At 32.5% G+C, this 15,043-nt stretch overlaps 1 protein-coding gene across 1 annotated transcript; it reads left to right on the top strand.

The window, feature by feature from the left end:
- The first annotated feature begins 3,998 nt into the window (after positions 1–3,998).
- On the top strand, positions 3,999–13,462 carry LOC136990925 (rRNA methyltransferase 3, mitochondrial-like). Its single transcript, XM_067289397.1, has 4 exons — positions 3,999–4,456; positions 6,821–7,065; positions 7,364–7,522; positions 12,786–13,462. Exons 1-4 carry the CDS (start codon positions 4,173–4,175, stop codon positions 13,301–13,303), a joined length of 1,206 nt encoding a protein of 401 aa, XP_067145498.1. The 5' UTR covers positions 3,999–4,172; the 3' UTR covers positions 13,304–13,462.
- The last annotated feature ends 1,581 nt before the right edge of the window (positions 13,463–15,043 follow it).

Here is a 15,043-nt window from a genome sequence, read left to right as displayed (position 1 = left end):
TAATTTATGTAACAGCCGTAAATAGCCCGATACGATTCGGCAATTGTTGGTATTTAGATGTAAGTTATAACTTATAAGTTATTTTATTTGTAATCGATCTTTTTAACTCTAATTAAACAGTAACGTTTTGGGGTGTACTATAGATTACTCCCTATGGAATTTCAGGACTTTGATTATATATTTGAACTCAGGGGACCGAAACGAGTTCAACGGTACCCTATTTTTGGACCGGATACGAAAAATAAAAAAGTTATCATACTTTTTCACTTACCATACTTTTTTAATGCTCTCGTGCAGACGGCACCGTAGTTGCTAGTATTGCCATCTTGCGGTAAAGTCTGCAAACCATGACGTCGGACTACGGTCATCTTCCGGAGGGTAAACACGCGATACGAGAGCGGAGAGAGCGACGCGACTTCCGATCATCGCGCGATCGCGAACATGGCGGCCGTTCCCACTGTTTGTGCTCCCGACTGACCTCTCGTATGGGAGCCACCACACGCCGCCATGTGCTAAACTAGTGATCGATTCACGGTAGTTCTTGAACAAAGTAAAAAACGGGGGGGGGGAAACGTCTACTAAAGGCAATTTTAACGGCAAGCACGCGACTCCCGATCGCGATAGCGAGGCCACTTAGCGGAGAGCGACGCGACTCCCTATCATCGCGCGATCGCCGGGAAAAAGTATGATAACTTTTTTATTTTTCGTCTCCGGTCCAAAAATAGGGTACCGTTGAACTCGTTTCGGTGCCCCGAGTTCAAATATATAATCAAAGTCCTGAAATTCCATAGGGAGTAATCTATAGTACACCCAAATTTTGTTTTTACTACCTATTTGTAGACTGAATAGTACCCTAAGGATATACAGTCAAACCTGTTTTCATGCGGTGGATAGGGACCGTATAAAAAAACGCATAAAAATCGCACGAAACTTTACGAGTGGCTATAAAAAATAGTTTTCTTAGCACAATTAAAAAAATATTTTTTTATGCGGTGAAAGGGACCGCATAAAAAAAGTCTCACAGAAAATAACTCGTTTTAAAATCGTAGTCTTAGTCTCTAAGGAAATTACCTTCCTCTTCCCTTTGTTTTTGCCCTTATTCATTTTCAGGGATTATGTCTAAACAAAATAAAAATCCTAAAATTATATATCTAAATAGAAAAAATAATACAGTACAGTTACCTTCAATTTACGCTTTGAAATGAATCTTATCTTAATGGTCCAGGAATGTGAAAGCACTTTGAAGGTTTAATTAACGTAATTAAAACACACGTAGAATTTATTGACAACAGATGTCAGCACTTGACTGCATCGTCTTGTCTATCGTCTGTTTTACATATTTTTGTCCAGGTGGTGTTTTGTTGACTTAAAAAATAAATTACAGTATTTCATTTTTCGCATATTCGTGCAATAATATTACTATAATAAGTGCATTTATGCTATAATAAGTTTATTTACCTATAATAAGTTAACGTGAGACATGACAAAACGCACGAGACTAGTCGCCAACTATACCGCACAAATAATAAATCGCACAAAAAAAGACCGCATAAAAACAGGTTTGACTGTATTTCATATAGTCAATTATTTTTTAAAAAAATATCTGTTCGCAATAGTACTGTAGAACACACTATACTTATAGTTTAGCATTTCTGATAAAATATAAGAAAATTCAAAAATTAATTACATTTTATATATAAAAATCGAAGGAAAAAAATGCGTAAAAATGGTTCTCATTAGCTACAATTCTTCCATCTCGTAGATCAGGGGTGGCCAACAAGTCGATCGCGATCGACCGGTCGATCGCCAAGCCAATTTTGGTCGATCGCTGGCGATGTCTTGACCTAATGTATTATATTTGTAACCGAACGCAACTGTATGCATGCAGTTATGACTCGACTCATAAGCAGTGAGTGCACTTCGTACTGAAACAGTGTATAAACATAGTATGTATTTCACACTTTCCTCCCACTTAGACTATGCCTATGACAACAAGTCGATCGCGACACATTTTTACGATAAAAAGTAGATCTTATGTGCACAAAAGTTGGCCACCCCTGTCGTAGATAATAGTAAGTTATTTGTTTTCTATCATATCTTGTACATAAATCAACAAAATTGAATAAAATTTCAGAAAATTACAGACAGCTATGAACAGCAAATATATTAACTTTATTGTAAAGAGAAATTTAAAAACCGACGGAGTCAGAACTTTCCAAATCTTGCGTATTGTACTTTAAAAAAGTGCACGAAAATTTCGAGAATTTTCTTCCTTTTCTGACTTTTAAGAGGACTAAAAATTAAAACAACTCTAAAACGTTTATTAAAAAAATGAAGTAGAATTCTCTCAAAAAGGTAAAAAAACCAAACAAGTATAGAGATAAAAAGGTTTTTTAATTACTTAATGTTTCCCTATATGCATTTCGCCTTCTCGTTAGCCTCTTCGGTACGGCTTCTGCCAATTTTGGACCAATGACGGAACCCATAGAAATACATCTTTTTGGCGAAAATACAGCATAAAGAATGCGAACGCTTTGATATCAAAATAGAAGGTGGAACAATATTGTCGGAATATAAACTGATGGGTCTGGACATAGTGTCAATGTACCTTGACACTATGTCCAGACCCATCAGTTTATATTCCGACAATATTGTTCCACCTTCTATTTTGATATCAAAGCGTTCGCATTCTTTATGCTGTATTTTCGCCAAAAAGATGTATTTCTATGGGTTCCGTCATTGGCCCAAAACTGGCAGAGATTTTTATGATAGACACGGACATGGCCATAGAAATTATAGGAATAAAATTTCTGGCAAGGTACGTGGACGATATAATTCTTATATATGACAGTAAAATAACATCACCCGACCAAATACTGGAACAAGCAAATAGTCTTAATTCAGGTATTAAATTTACTTATGAGATCGAAAAATATAAACAAATTAAATTATTTAGATATACCGTATTTTACGGACTATAAGACGCATTTTTTTCTTCGAAAAATTGCCTCCAAAATTCAGGTGCGTCTTATAGTCCGTAGCATCTTATAGGTATTTAAAAAAAAAAAAAATGCTTAAAAATACTTAAAAATTAAAGTGCGTCTTATAGTCTGTAGCGTCTTATAGTCCGTAAAATACGGTAACAATTAAACGATTTAATAACCACCTAGAATATGACCATCAAAAATGCAACACCCTCAAGGAAGCATCCAAATCAAGTAAAATTTGCACCATGCATATGCAGCAATGAGATATGCAATTGATTTGCATTTCAGCGCAGACACACATCATGGGCACCTGTTGTGCCACCTGCAAGTGCTATATAAAGGGAGAATAGAAGGCCGTTTTGAAGTACTGGAATTTTGTTTTGTGCATTTTTTGGCGTAAGCAGCTTCAGTACGCCATGCAGAAGAAAACGAGTGTCTTTTAAGCACGTTTCTGAGTTCGACCGAGAAAGAATAGTTGCCTATAGGGATTGCGGATTATCCTTCAGAGAAATCGGTGATCATATCAGACGTAACCAAGCAACTGTGATGCAGATCTGTAACCGCTGGATGCAGGAGGGAATGATGGACCGACGGGACCTATTGCACCCACCTTGTTGCATCACTGCACGTGATGACAGGCATATCGTGCGCATGGCAGTGATGGATTTTCTGTCCATTGTCATTTCTTTCAATATGGAATTATTTTTGTATACCATTTGGTGTTAGAAATAACAAAGTACTTTCGTGTTTAATTAGCCATTCTTTTCTTACACGGTAGGTGGCAAATGTCTACAAACGGCAGCGCGGCGGAGCGACCGCAATTTCTGGCAACACCCGGAAAAATTAAATATGGCGGCGTCCTTATCAAACACGTGGTAACGCATACAATGACATTATAATTATTTTCTGTCTTTTTCTTTTGATTATTCGAATCGTACAAGTAGATCAGTCTGTGCGAAGACGAGTGAAGTATATTATTTAAATCTTTACGTATATAATATAATGTGTAAAGACATACCATTACTAATTACCCGATATCAGAATGAAGATTTGTAAACTCGTTTTCTGTTGGGCATAATTTAAAATGTATTTAAGATATTTATTAATTCTTATTATCGCTTTTATGTGTTGATGAAAGTGGTAATACCTTTTGAATAAAAGATTAACTAACTTCATTTCTCCAAAATGTCTTGGAGAACGACAAGTATTATTCGACGGTTACCTTCGATTTCAAAATATTATTGCTTTGAAAGTGAACGAAGTTATCGTAAAGGACTTAGAAGGAAACCCATCCACGTTATTACCGAAAACGGTTCGAAAGAAAGTGTTGAACCGTTAACAAAAAGTGAAGTTATGACTAAACTGAAACGAGAAATAGAGCTAAAGAATCGAAGCAAAAGAACTGTAGAAGTGGCGGAAGCTGAAATACCGCCTTATGAGAAACTAGGAGATAATTCTCAACCGTTTGTGTATGTATTTGAATTCTTTAACATTTAATAAATTAAAACCGTTTATTATATATTTATTTCGGGTACTTATTAATGAAGTATGAATTTTCAAAGTAGTTCATCTGTTTTAAGATGAATTATTTATTTATTTTTTGGAATAGTTGATTATATGGATATTTAGCATTTGTTTTTGAATTAAGGAAACTTTGCATTAATTGAAGTTACTACCACATTTTGATGATATAAATTGAAATTTTAATATAAGTATATTGTAGTAAATTTTTTTAGCTTATTTAATCTTTTGTGTTTTTATGTGACGGTGTTCGACGTAGTGCGAAATCTGGATTTTATTTCGACGTGTCGTTTTCTTCGTCTCCTTTGCCGTCGAATTGACCTTTGCATATTTGTGAATGAATTTATTCACTCCTCTCTACTATACGCTTCTTATTTGAATTAAAGTATGTACGAATACTTCGAATAACAAAATTAATGTACGCTATTATATTGATTTGATATCATTTATATCTTCCCGTTACAAAAAAATATAGGAATGATGTCCTACCGACATAAAAGTATGCATTATTCTGGGAAAATAAAGGCGTATAAAATGGATTTTTAAGACCAAATACGTCTCGTCGTCGGATCAAACAACTCTAATCATATTAAATCTGTTAAAAAAAATTAGGAAAAATTATTCTAATCTTTTCGTGTTTATCAAAGTTGGGTATTTATTTAAATTCTGTTAAAAATATATAAACTTGATAAAAATTTGTAGTTATCCTTTTTACTTTCCAAACTTTTTGTTGGAGGTGAATGTTAAAATAATAAACCGAGTTTAAAAGACTTTAAAACCATTACTTTGTTATTTTCTTTACTTTTCTCATAAATGCATTTAGATCTTCTGATCCTCATCAGTGTGTTATTGTACTTCATAGAACAAAGTTTTGATTAAAAACAATAAATACTGTCATAAAAATAAAAAAATACAAAGGTACATAATTTTTTAAACTGGTTCTTATTTTAACATTCACCTCGGATGACAAGTTGGAAAAGTAAAAAAGGATAACTACAAATTTTTGGAAGTTTTATCAAGGTTTATATATTTTTAACATAATTTAAGAAACTCTAATCATCCATCAGATCGTGATCAGGCATTTGATTCTTTTTGAACATTTCATTAAACATTTTTATGGTCACAGTTTTGTGCAATTCAAATAATAGCCTTATGCAGAAATAGAATTCATGAATGTCATATTCACATTTAAATCAAATAAATAAGAAACTAGACTTGAATCAATTTACAAGCTGTATTTAAAATATGAATATGATTTTATCAGTAATAGTCAGATGTTGAAATAGTATACATGTTTATTAGAACATTCAGGTGGCATTTACAGTTATATGTTTCTAAGTAAAAATGGTTTGTTTCTATAATCCTGACCTACTGTTAAAATTTGTCTAAGATCTGTTGAATCTCCCTGCATAAGAACAGCATTTTTTACATATTTATTATACAGCTAAAAATTTGTATTATTATATTACATTTAGTACTAGTGGTTTGTCTCACATTAAAGTTTAATGAGGTAACAGGTAACAGAAACAAATCATTTTAAAGTATGTCGTCATTTAACATTTTTAAAAGTTCTTTAGAGTTGTATGTCTTATAGTGGCGGGTTCACTCTAACACGGTTCGGGAATTAGGTAAAATACTCGTACAGCACAACATGGAATGTAATAAAAACTGTTACCAGTTGATGATGCTTAAGCTGAGATCATCATATAGGATGAATAATCCTCTGGTAAAATATTTACTTAAATAATAAATAAGTATTTTACCCATGAAAAAAATCTACTATATAAAGCTGAAAAACCAGATTATATCACTGTATCCCAAAAATGGCCACTAGGGGCACCCCTGGCTACTATTTAAATTAACAATATAAATTATTTTATATTTATTTTATATTTTTACAGTATAATATTCAGTATATTATTATTTTTATTTGTAATTTTGTATGCCCCGATGCCTGCCTGCATCTCGGCCTTTCGACTTGTGAATAATAAATCCGATTTAAAGAAGGATTTAACAGCATGTTTTTTAATTTTTGGAACCTAACCCCCCTTTTCGCATTAGTTCTTTGTTTTGTATAACACGGATTCGCATAACACGGCAATTTTTTGGAACGTAACTCTCGTGTTATACGGGGTTTACCTGTATTCGTTTACAGGTTTGCTTCAGATAATATGGAACCTTAGTTAATCGGGGCTCGGATAATCAGAGTACTACTGTATTAATGTTTATAGAGAAACTTTCTGATTTCTCTAGAACTTTTTTTATGAATATTAATAGTTATAGATACAACATTTTTATTGTTTTTTTTACAGAAAAGTCATGACGCTTTTGAAGTCTCGTAAACAAAGAGAGAAAGCCGGTAAACTTCTGTTAGAAGGCAAAAGATTAATAAATGATGCTATAACTGCTGGTGCAGAGATTGAAACAATATTTTTCAGCAAAGAAGAAAATCTTCGTGGAATTCATTTTAAGAAAATTCCTCATGTTAAAATAATGAAAGTGTTTTATAAACAGCTGAGTTTATGGTCTGATCTAACTACAGCACCTGGACTAATGGGTATTGAAATATCAATATTTTATGTTAACAGTGAAATACATTGTAAAAGATAATAATTATTTTCATTTTTTAGTACTTAAATTTATTTATTTTAAATACTTAAACAAAAAATAGCTATAATGTGTAAAGTATATAGAGAAATATTAATTTAAGTCCAAAGAAAAGTGAAAAAATAGAGGAAAAAATTTTTTATTTACACTTAATGAAAAATAGAAAATGTTAATAATTCTGTTTTAAATTTTTAATAAATTATTTGATCATACAATGGTTTAATATTAAACTTATTGTTGTTTTGTAGGTGTGTTTAAAGAACCAAATAAAAAAAACATTGTTTATTTAAATAAGAAAAAAATTCCTCTGACTGTAATATGTGATAACGTAAGAGATCCTGGAAATTTGGGTACTATTTTAAGAAGTGGAGCTGCTATTGGATGCCAAAATATTATTCTAATGAAAGGTAAATAATGAAAAATGTTTCTAAGTTTAATTATATATGTTAGAATCTGTATAAATTGAATATCAGGAGAAAAGATATTTGGTTAACTTAAGAATTAACTTATCAGAAACTAGAAATTTTCCCATCAAGCATGACAAAATATGTTTTATAAGAAAGTAGAGATTGAAGAATTGAGAAGAGCTTCAAGCTTGACTTGAAGCTCGACATTGGGATGCTGTTTCTGCAGTCCTTGACAAAGCCATTCTTACTTGATGTTGTTCAAGTTGGACTTCACGGTCTTCGGGGTCTCTTATTCTTTTAGATCTATAATTTACCAGACCAATTTTTACTCTTATGCTTTCCCACAGGCACCCTAGGCAAATTTTTTTTCTCGACAAAATAGCGAGTCTTTTTAATTCCACATTGATAAAACAAAGATTAATTGTACATACGTTAATTAGATGATAACACTTTTTAAATAATGGGTTTGTTAGATCATTACTTTCAATTGGATAATAGAATGTCACATGGTTGCTATTGAAAGATTTTAAAAAAATTTATTATAGAAGTGACACGATGAGGCTAACATTTTTTAAAGTTTAAATTTTAAATTTAATGAAGTAAATTTAAAATATGCCATTTGCCAAGACATTTAAAATGCAGCTTAAGAGAAATTTCTTTGTCGAGCATGAACATCACATGGTCACTGACGTCACCACAACATAAGTGCAATCACCAATCTGAAATCGATAAGACGTTTATTCTATAGCTATTATTTCCACAAAATAAGTAGCCTATACTTTTTTTGTCAGAACAGAAAATGAATATAACCAAAATTTCATCTGGATTGGACAAAAATTGCAGGAGTTATAAGGAATTCAAACACAGATCATTATTTAAAATTCAGTCTTTAGCTTACAAATTATATACACATTTTTATTCCATACATGTTAGCAGTATAACAAGACAAAAATCTTATTGAATGAAGTTTGTATCTTAGAAACATTATTGTTTGGAATTTGGTAAAACACAAAAGTTTTACCAAGAAGAAACACTCAAACTCAGAATAATAATTTCATTAATTTTTTATTAATATAAAAGATGTCGATACCTAATAGAAGGAAGCCATTAAATTATCCTTAATTCTCTACTTATGACACTCAATTAGATAAATGAATGTAACGTTAATAAATTCTGTATATGCTTTACATCACTGGTTATCAACTTTTCTGATGCTATGGAACACCATTCATATACTTTTTATTTACATAGAGCATTAGCATCAATATATTCAAACATCAATAAGTAATTGAGCTGCAATTATAAGTTAGATAGATGAAATCTGAGACCAGATATGGAAACCTTAGGGGCAGAAGGTCCCGATTAACTATATATGAACTTCCGATGCAAATCGGAAGTCGTGTTGTTTCAGTTCAAAACTTTTCCCCCGAAAGCAGTTAATAAATGACTAGCACAACTCTATTGTTAAAGAAAAAGTATGATATAGAGGGCAAGCCACTACTAATTTGATGTGGAGAGCATATATTTTAAATTAAATAAATTAAAAATTGCGGCTTGACATTGTGATGATGTCGCAATAAATAATTGCTTATTTCATGTTTAGGATTCTCACAAAACAACGAGCAATAAACTAATAAACATTATTGTATTGAATAAGACGTACCAACATTTAAGGTTTAGAATAATTTCAGGAGATCAGCAATTAAGAATCCATTTGGTAACCTCACTGAATGATGCAAGATAGTCTATATATCATGGGATATTCAGAATTAGATTATTATTAGTTATAATGAAATTATTTTAAAATAAGTAGCGGAGCAAGTAAACAGAACTAAATGCTTCTCAATTCTTGCTGAAAAACAACAGATATTAGTAGTATAGAATAATTTTGTATATGTGTAAGATATTTTAATGATGAGACCAAACAACTGAATGAGCATCTATTTCTAGTAATTATCAACACAAGACATAGATTTAGCTGAAGTTTTGTTAACATTTTAAAATAAAGTCTGTGTATATTGACCTTAGCCTTTTTGAATTTGATATTCAATATTTAAGGGGTCAAGATTAAGATGGTGTTGCAGCTATGCCGGGTGCATTACACGAGATGTAAGCAATAATTATGAAGAAATGTCCTGCAGTCATTTACATTCGTTGCATTTCACGTTGTTTAAATTTGGCGATATATAAAGCCAATGATGTTCGAGATATTAATAATTGCATTTCGGTGATAGAAAAAGTATATAATATCACTAATATATCAAAAAGATTGCAGTGTTGCAAGAAAAAATTTCAGAAATACATCCCACACCAAAATGAGTGTCATTGAAACAAATGTGTCAAACTCAATGGGTTGATCATCATGATTTAGTCATGGTAATGATTAAGCTTTTCATACCACTGTTAAGATTATTAGAAGTTGTTGGAAATTGGAGAGATAAGGACTCGTATAAGGCAAGTATATTGCTAAATGCTTTAAGGAAATCAAAATTTATTTTATTGTTCTTGACGACAAAAGTAATTCGGTCGTAAACATTGCCACTTACAGTTAGTAAATTTCTGTAATTTAAATCAGCAGACTTATGTGTGCTTGTTCAAACAGTTGAAAGTACAATTTTAGAACTTAAAAAATACAAGAAACAGCACAGATTATTATTTAAAAAATATATATAATGTTATATGTAAAATTTGAAGGTGTTTTCAATAATATTGATGATGATGAATACATAATGAATTCAATTCACAGAGTAGTTGGAAAACAAGTATACTGACATAATATTTGAACAATTCAAGAAGAATATTATGGTGTAACTATTTTTATCTGATTTCTGAAGTTACTCTTGAATCATTTGAATGAAAAATACATAAAACACATGGTTTCAAAATATTAAATATTTTTGTCCAAATATTTGACCAAAATGGTAACAAGATTGCCATTATTTTGGTCAAATATTTGGATAAAAGTTGAAATATTTGTTTAAAAAGTACACTTTACGGCTGGAGAACTTCTATTTAAATGTATAAATAGCAGAATACAAATTGTAAAGGAAAAATTTCACAAAACAAAAATATTTCCCAAAATGCACATTACAGTATTTGATGAAATGCTTACAAGACATATTCTCAAATATATATATGTTACAGTCAAAACCCGTTTTTAGTTAGAACGCGTTTTAACTAGTTGAAACTAGTTTATACTGGATGTCTTTGTTAAAACCCGTTTTGTCTAGTTAAAACTGGTTTTAACTCAAATTCATTTTTGACTAGCAGTAAATTCTAGTTTTAACTAGACAAACTGGGTTTTGTCTAGTTAATTTACTGCTGTATATGTTTTGATTTAGTTTGATTAATTTTAACTTTTAACATTAGTTACAACTAATTTTAGCTACATAAATATGTTTGGGGAAATAAAGTTAAGTATGGTGATTCAGGAGAAGATACCTAACATTATGCTTATAAAGGAAATTATAGCGAAAATTTGGGTTTTGGAGGCCTCTAACGAAATTATCATATTCTTGAGCATGTTTTTCAAATAAAACTTTGGAGTATATTGTGTTTGCAATGACGACTTTATTACTGTCTGGCATTTTAGGCATCTCACCCTAAGTATCCGGGTGAGATGCCAAATGCCATTAGGGTAAGATAACAAATATAATTGCATAAAATTAATTTTCGAATATCTTAACCAAATTTAATTTATTGCATATGTAGTATAAAGTACTTCATGGTAAGTATCCCAGCGTTTCTTTATGCAGCGACAGTGTAGTGAAATGACGTCACAAGCAGTGTTGGCCAATTAGAAACCAGTTTCAGTGTGTTTGCTGTAAAGCGCTTCTCCAGCGCGGCGTAAAGAAACGTGGGGTATAACAGCACAGTATAAGTATTGTTAAGTTTCCGCCCGTTCTAACGTGCTCTATAGCTAGCTGAAAGCTTTTTTCAGTCCAAAAACCTTTTTGAGAAGTCGTTATATAATTTGTATGCATATCCTGCAATAAAACGAGAACACAAAAATTTATTAAAAATAGGCATATTGGAATTCAATTAACAAAAAATAGGCATGTTACCCCATGAAAAAGGTGGCATCTTTTTCATTTGTCAGGGTAAGATGCCTACGTTGTACGTGTTCTAGCATGTCTGATCGGGATCGGCGGTAGCTCACAATAGAAACTTTAGAATCTTAACTACATCACACATTAATTCCGCAATTTTTAATAAATTCTATTTTAACTTTTAAAATGATTCTAGAAACATTTTACAACGAAAACTTCGTTCTTATCTTGCTTTTATTCTTCTCAGATGTAGAAAATGGGGTAACGGTAGCCAACTACAGCTTTCTGCACTCAATATTGGCCCAACGATTCATCATACAAACACACGACAATATCTGACGTCATCGTTTGAAAATATCAAAAAGTAGGCATCTTACCCCGAATCACTATATGTTGCAGTCAAAACCAGTTTTTAGTTAGGATGCGTTTTAACTAGTTTATACTGGATGTCTTTGTTAAAACCCGTTTTGTCTAGTTAAAACTAGAATTTACTGCTAGTCAAAAATGAATTTGAGTTAAAACTAGTTTTAACTAGACAAAACGGGTTTTAACAAAGACATCCAGTATAAACTAGTTTCAACTAGTTAAAACGCGTTCTAACTAAAAACGGGTTTTGACTGTAACATATACATATCTAGTGGATAAAACTACAGAACAGCGGTAGTCGGTCACGGTTTCGTGCCCGACCACCGAGCCAGTCACGCGTAGTTTTCCAGGTTTACTTCGCGTGTCTAAAACCTAAATGGGACCTGTTTTCCAGAAAGTCCTCTGCGCAGATTATCCAAGTGTTGCATTGACTTATCCGATCAGTCTAGTCTAGTCCCAAATATATAAAAATGTTTAAAGATTATAGTCACTATTCCAGTTGCAACGGCCAAAAGGTCATTTTCGACATTAAGATTTTCATAATTTCAGATTATCAAAAATTGGCTAAGTTCAGAATTATGGTCGACTCACAAAAGTACATTTTGTCAGCCAGAAACTGAGGATACAGTGGCGTGCATGGAATATCCCCGGGATCTTAAGGTGGCTCTTTAGATTTCATTTCGATTGGCACAGTGGACCTTTGAAGCTGCAGATAGATGACCGGCATGACTCCATTGTTAACAGGAAAAGTATGACGTACAGGGGGAAAGACACTAGTAAATTGAGAGCATTATAACGAAAAATTGTAACGCTGTCACAATAATACATTTAAAAAATATTTTTTCCAGGTTGCGTTGACGTTTGGGATCCGAAAGTATTAAGAAGCGGGTGTGGAGCGCATTTCCGAGTGCCCATAGTAAACGACGTCTGTTGGAATATCGTAAATACATATATTCCAGAAAATGCCAAAGTGTATCTGGCAGATAATCGAGACGATGTCCAGAAAGAAAATTCTTTTCAAAATTTCTCTAGCGAAAGAGTTATCGAAGTAAAAGAAGGTGAAAAGTTAATAATCGACGAGACGTACGAAGATAAAAACGAGCTGCAAAAGTTTAAATACGTACATCTTCCACAATATAATTATACGGACGTCACGTATGACGACAAATGCGTTCTGTTGATTGGAGGAGAAACGGAAGGTTTGAGTAACGAAGCCAAGAAACTGGCGTGTGAATACGAAGGATGCAGAGTTAAAATACCTGTAGAAAACGATGTGGAAAGCCTAAATTCGGCCATATCAATGGCGGTTATAGGGTTTGAAATTAAAAGACAGCTTTCCATCAGGCACCACAATGAAATAATATGAATTTTATTCGTACAGTTGCATTTTTGTGTGAGTCGTCGTCATTCATTCTCATTGGAAATCTGGCACGAAAAGTATTTGTTAAATTAACAAAATAAGATGTAGAAAATAATATTAAAAAACTGTAGGATACAGAAATAAAGAAATTTAAACTATTGGTAATTATCTTTAAATAAACATTTTAAAAATTACTAAGGGGGTCTTTTTGGCAAGCCTATTACGGGTTTAGCTAGGCCCCCAACGGGGCAGCCGGGATGTGAGGGTGGTGGGGTGCGACGTATCCAGATGGCCTACCCCCGAAAAATTCCCGGAGGTTTTCGATCTCGGGCTGCCATTTTAATCGTTCACTACGTTACGTCGAGTAGCTTTTGTGGCAACTTTTATCATCTTACTGGAGAGCCCAATTGTTCTGGTGAGCATAGCGCGATTAACATACGACTGTTCAAAGTAAATTGTCATCTAATACAATAACGAAAGGTGCACAATTAATGTTTTAACCGTTCTGAATTTTTGAAAACTTACGTATTGCGTATTTTGTAATTTCCTGGCAAACTTGTAACCGTATCTAAACGAAATTCGCTCTATAAATTCAAATATGTATAGATTCGTTATTGGAATTTAGTACCGAAAAGCATATTTTTAACCGGTTGATGTACTGTACTTAACATGTTAAGTACATCAACCGGTTAAAATACAGTTCTTATAAAGATTGTAAATATTTTTCAATATATTATTCTTTATCTTTACTTTTATTTCGATTTTCCAAATAATTCAGTTTCAGTTTTCTGTAGAAAGGGATTTCTCGTTGATCTGGTCATAAAGAGAGCAGTCTATTACGGAAATACTTGACTCGCACTGCTTGTTAATATAATTTGTCTTTTCCACAATAAACCATCTTTTGCTTTGCAAATTATATTATATTTTATATAATGATTTTTAACTGTGAGGATTTCAAATTCTCACAAGTGAAAAAGCAGTCACAAGGTTTCAGGCTCTTAAACCTTAGTCTCGAAATTTAAAATCTTAGTCTTTGTTTTGATCTTGCAAGTTAGATTCTTGTTTAACATCATTGATATTTGGATTGGTTTAACTTAATGATTAATTACGGTCCATTAAAGATAATTCTATTCTAATTCTAATCATTTCAATTTTATCAGTCTCCACGTTGAAGGGCGCCAAGGAATGTTTGGCTACCGACAAAGAGGATAGTGGAACTTCTGAAAACTTTTGTCTCTGACAAAGAGAACGGAAATATTAATAATACATGGAGTATTGTGTACTAAACCTATTTAGTATCGTTTTATCTTCCTTTCCCGTTTTCGTGAGAACAAACCGGCGTTTATACAAGCCGTAAAAGTCGATCGTACCTACAGTCGACCTAAAAGTCGACCTACATACAGTAGGATAGAACTGAAGTGTGAAACAATTGTTATAAATTCAACTCCCAATTACTATAAAATTTTTTCGTCCCTCGCCTTTGTAAACACTTTTGAGGCCCTTGGTCTTTTGGCCCTTTTCTTTAGAGGCATTATATAAATACAGATATACAGTGGCGTAGCTAGCATGGGTGACACCCGGGGCGGATATCGTAGTGTCACCCTTCTTAACTGTTTTATAAAACAGTATCGGATTATTGAATTGTAATATGCCAGCACTCGAGCAAACGTGAACGCTATATCGAATAAGCGATATCATCACATAGGTTTATATTGACTAGCCTTTTTTTTAGTCATGGGTTGTTGG

This window comes from Centruroides vittatus, unplaced genomic scaffold (genome assembly GCF_030686945.1).
Source record: "Centruroides vittatus isolate TY-2023 unplaced genomic scaffold, ASM3068694v2 contig_1381, whole genome shotgun sequence".
In the NCBI taxonomy this organism is placed as follows: Eukaryota; Metazoa; Arthropoda; class Arachnida; order Scorpiones; family Buthidae; genus Centruroides; species Centruroides vittatus.
Note: the sequence above shows the minus strand (reverse complement) of the source record. Positions and strands in the feature narration are given on the sequence as shown.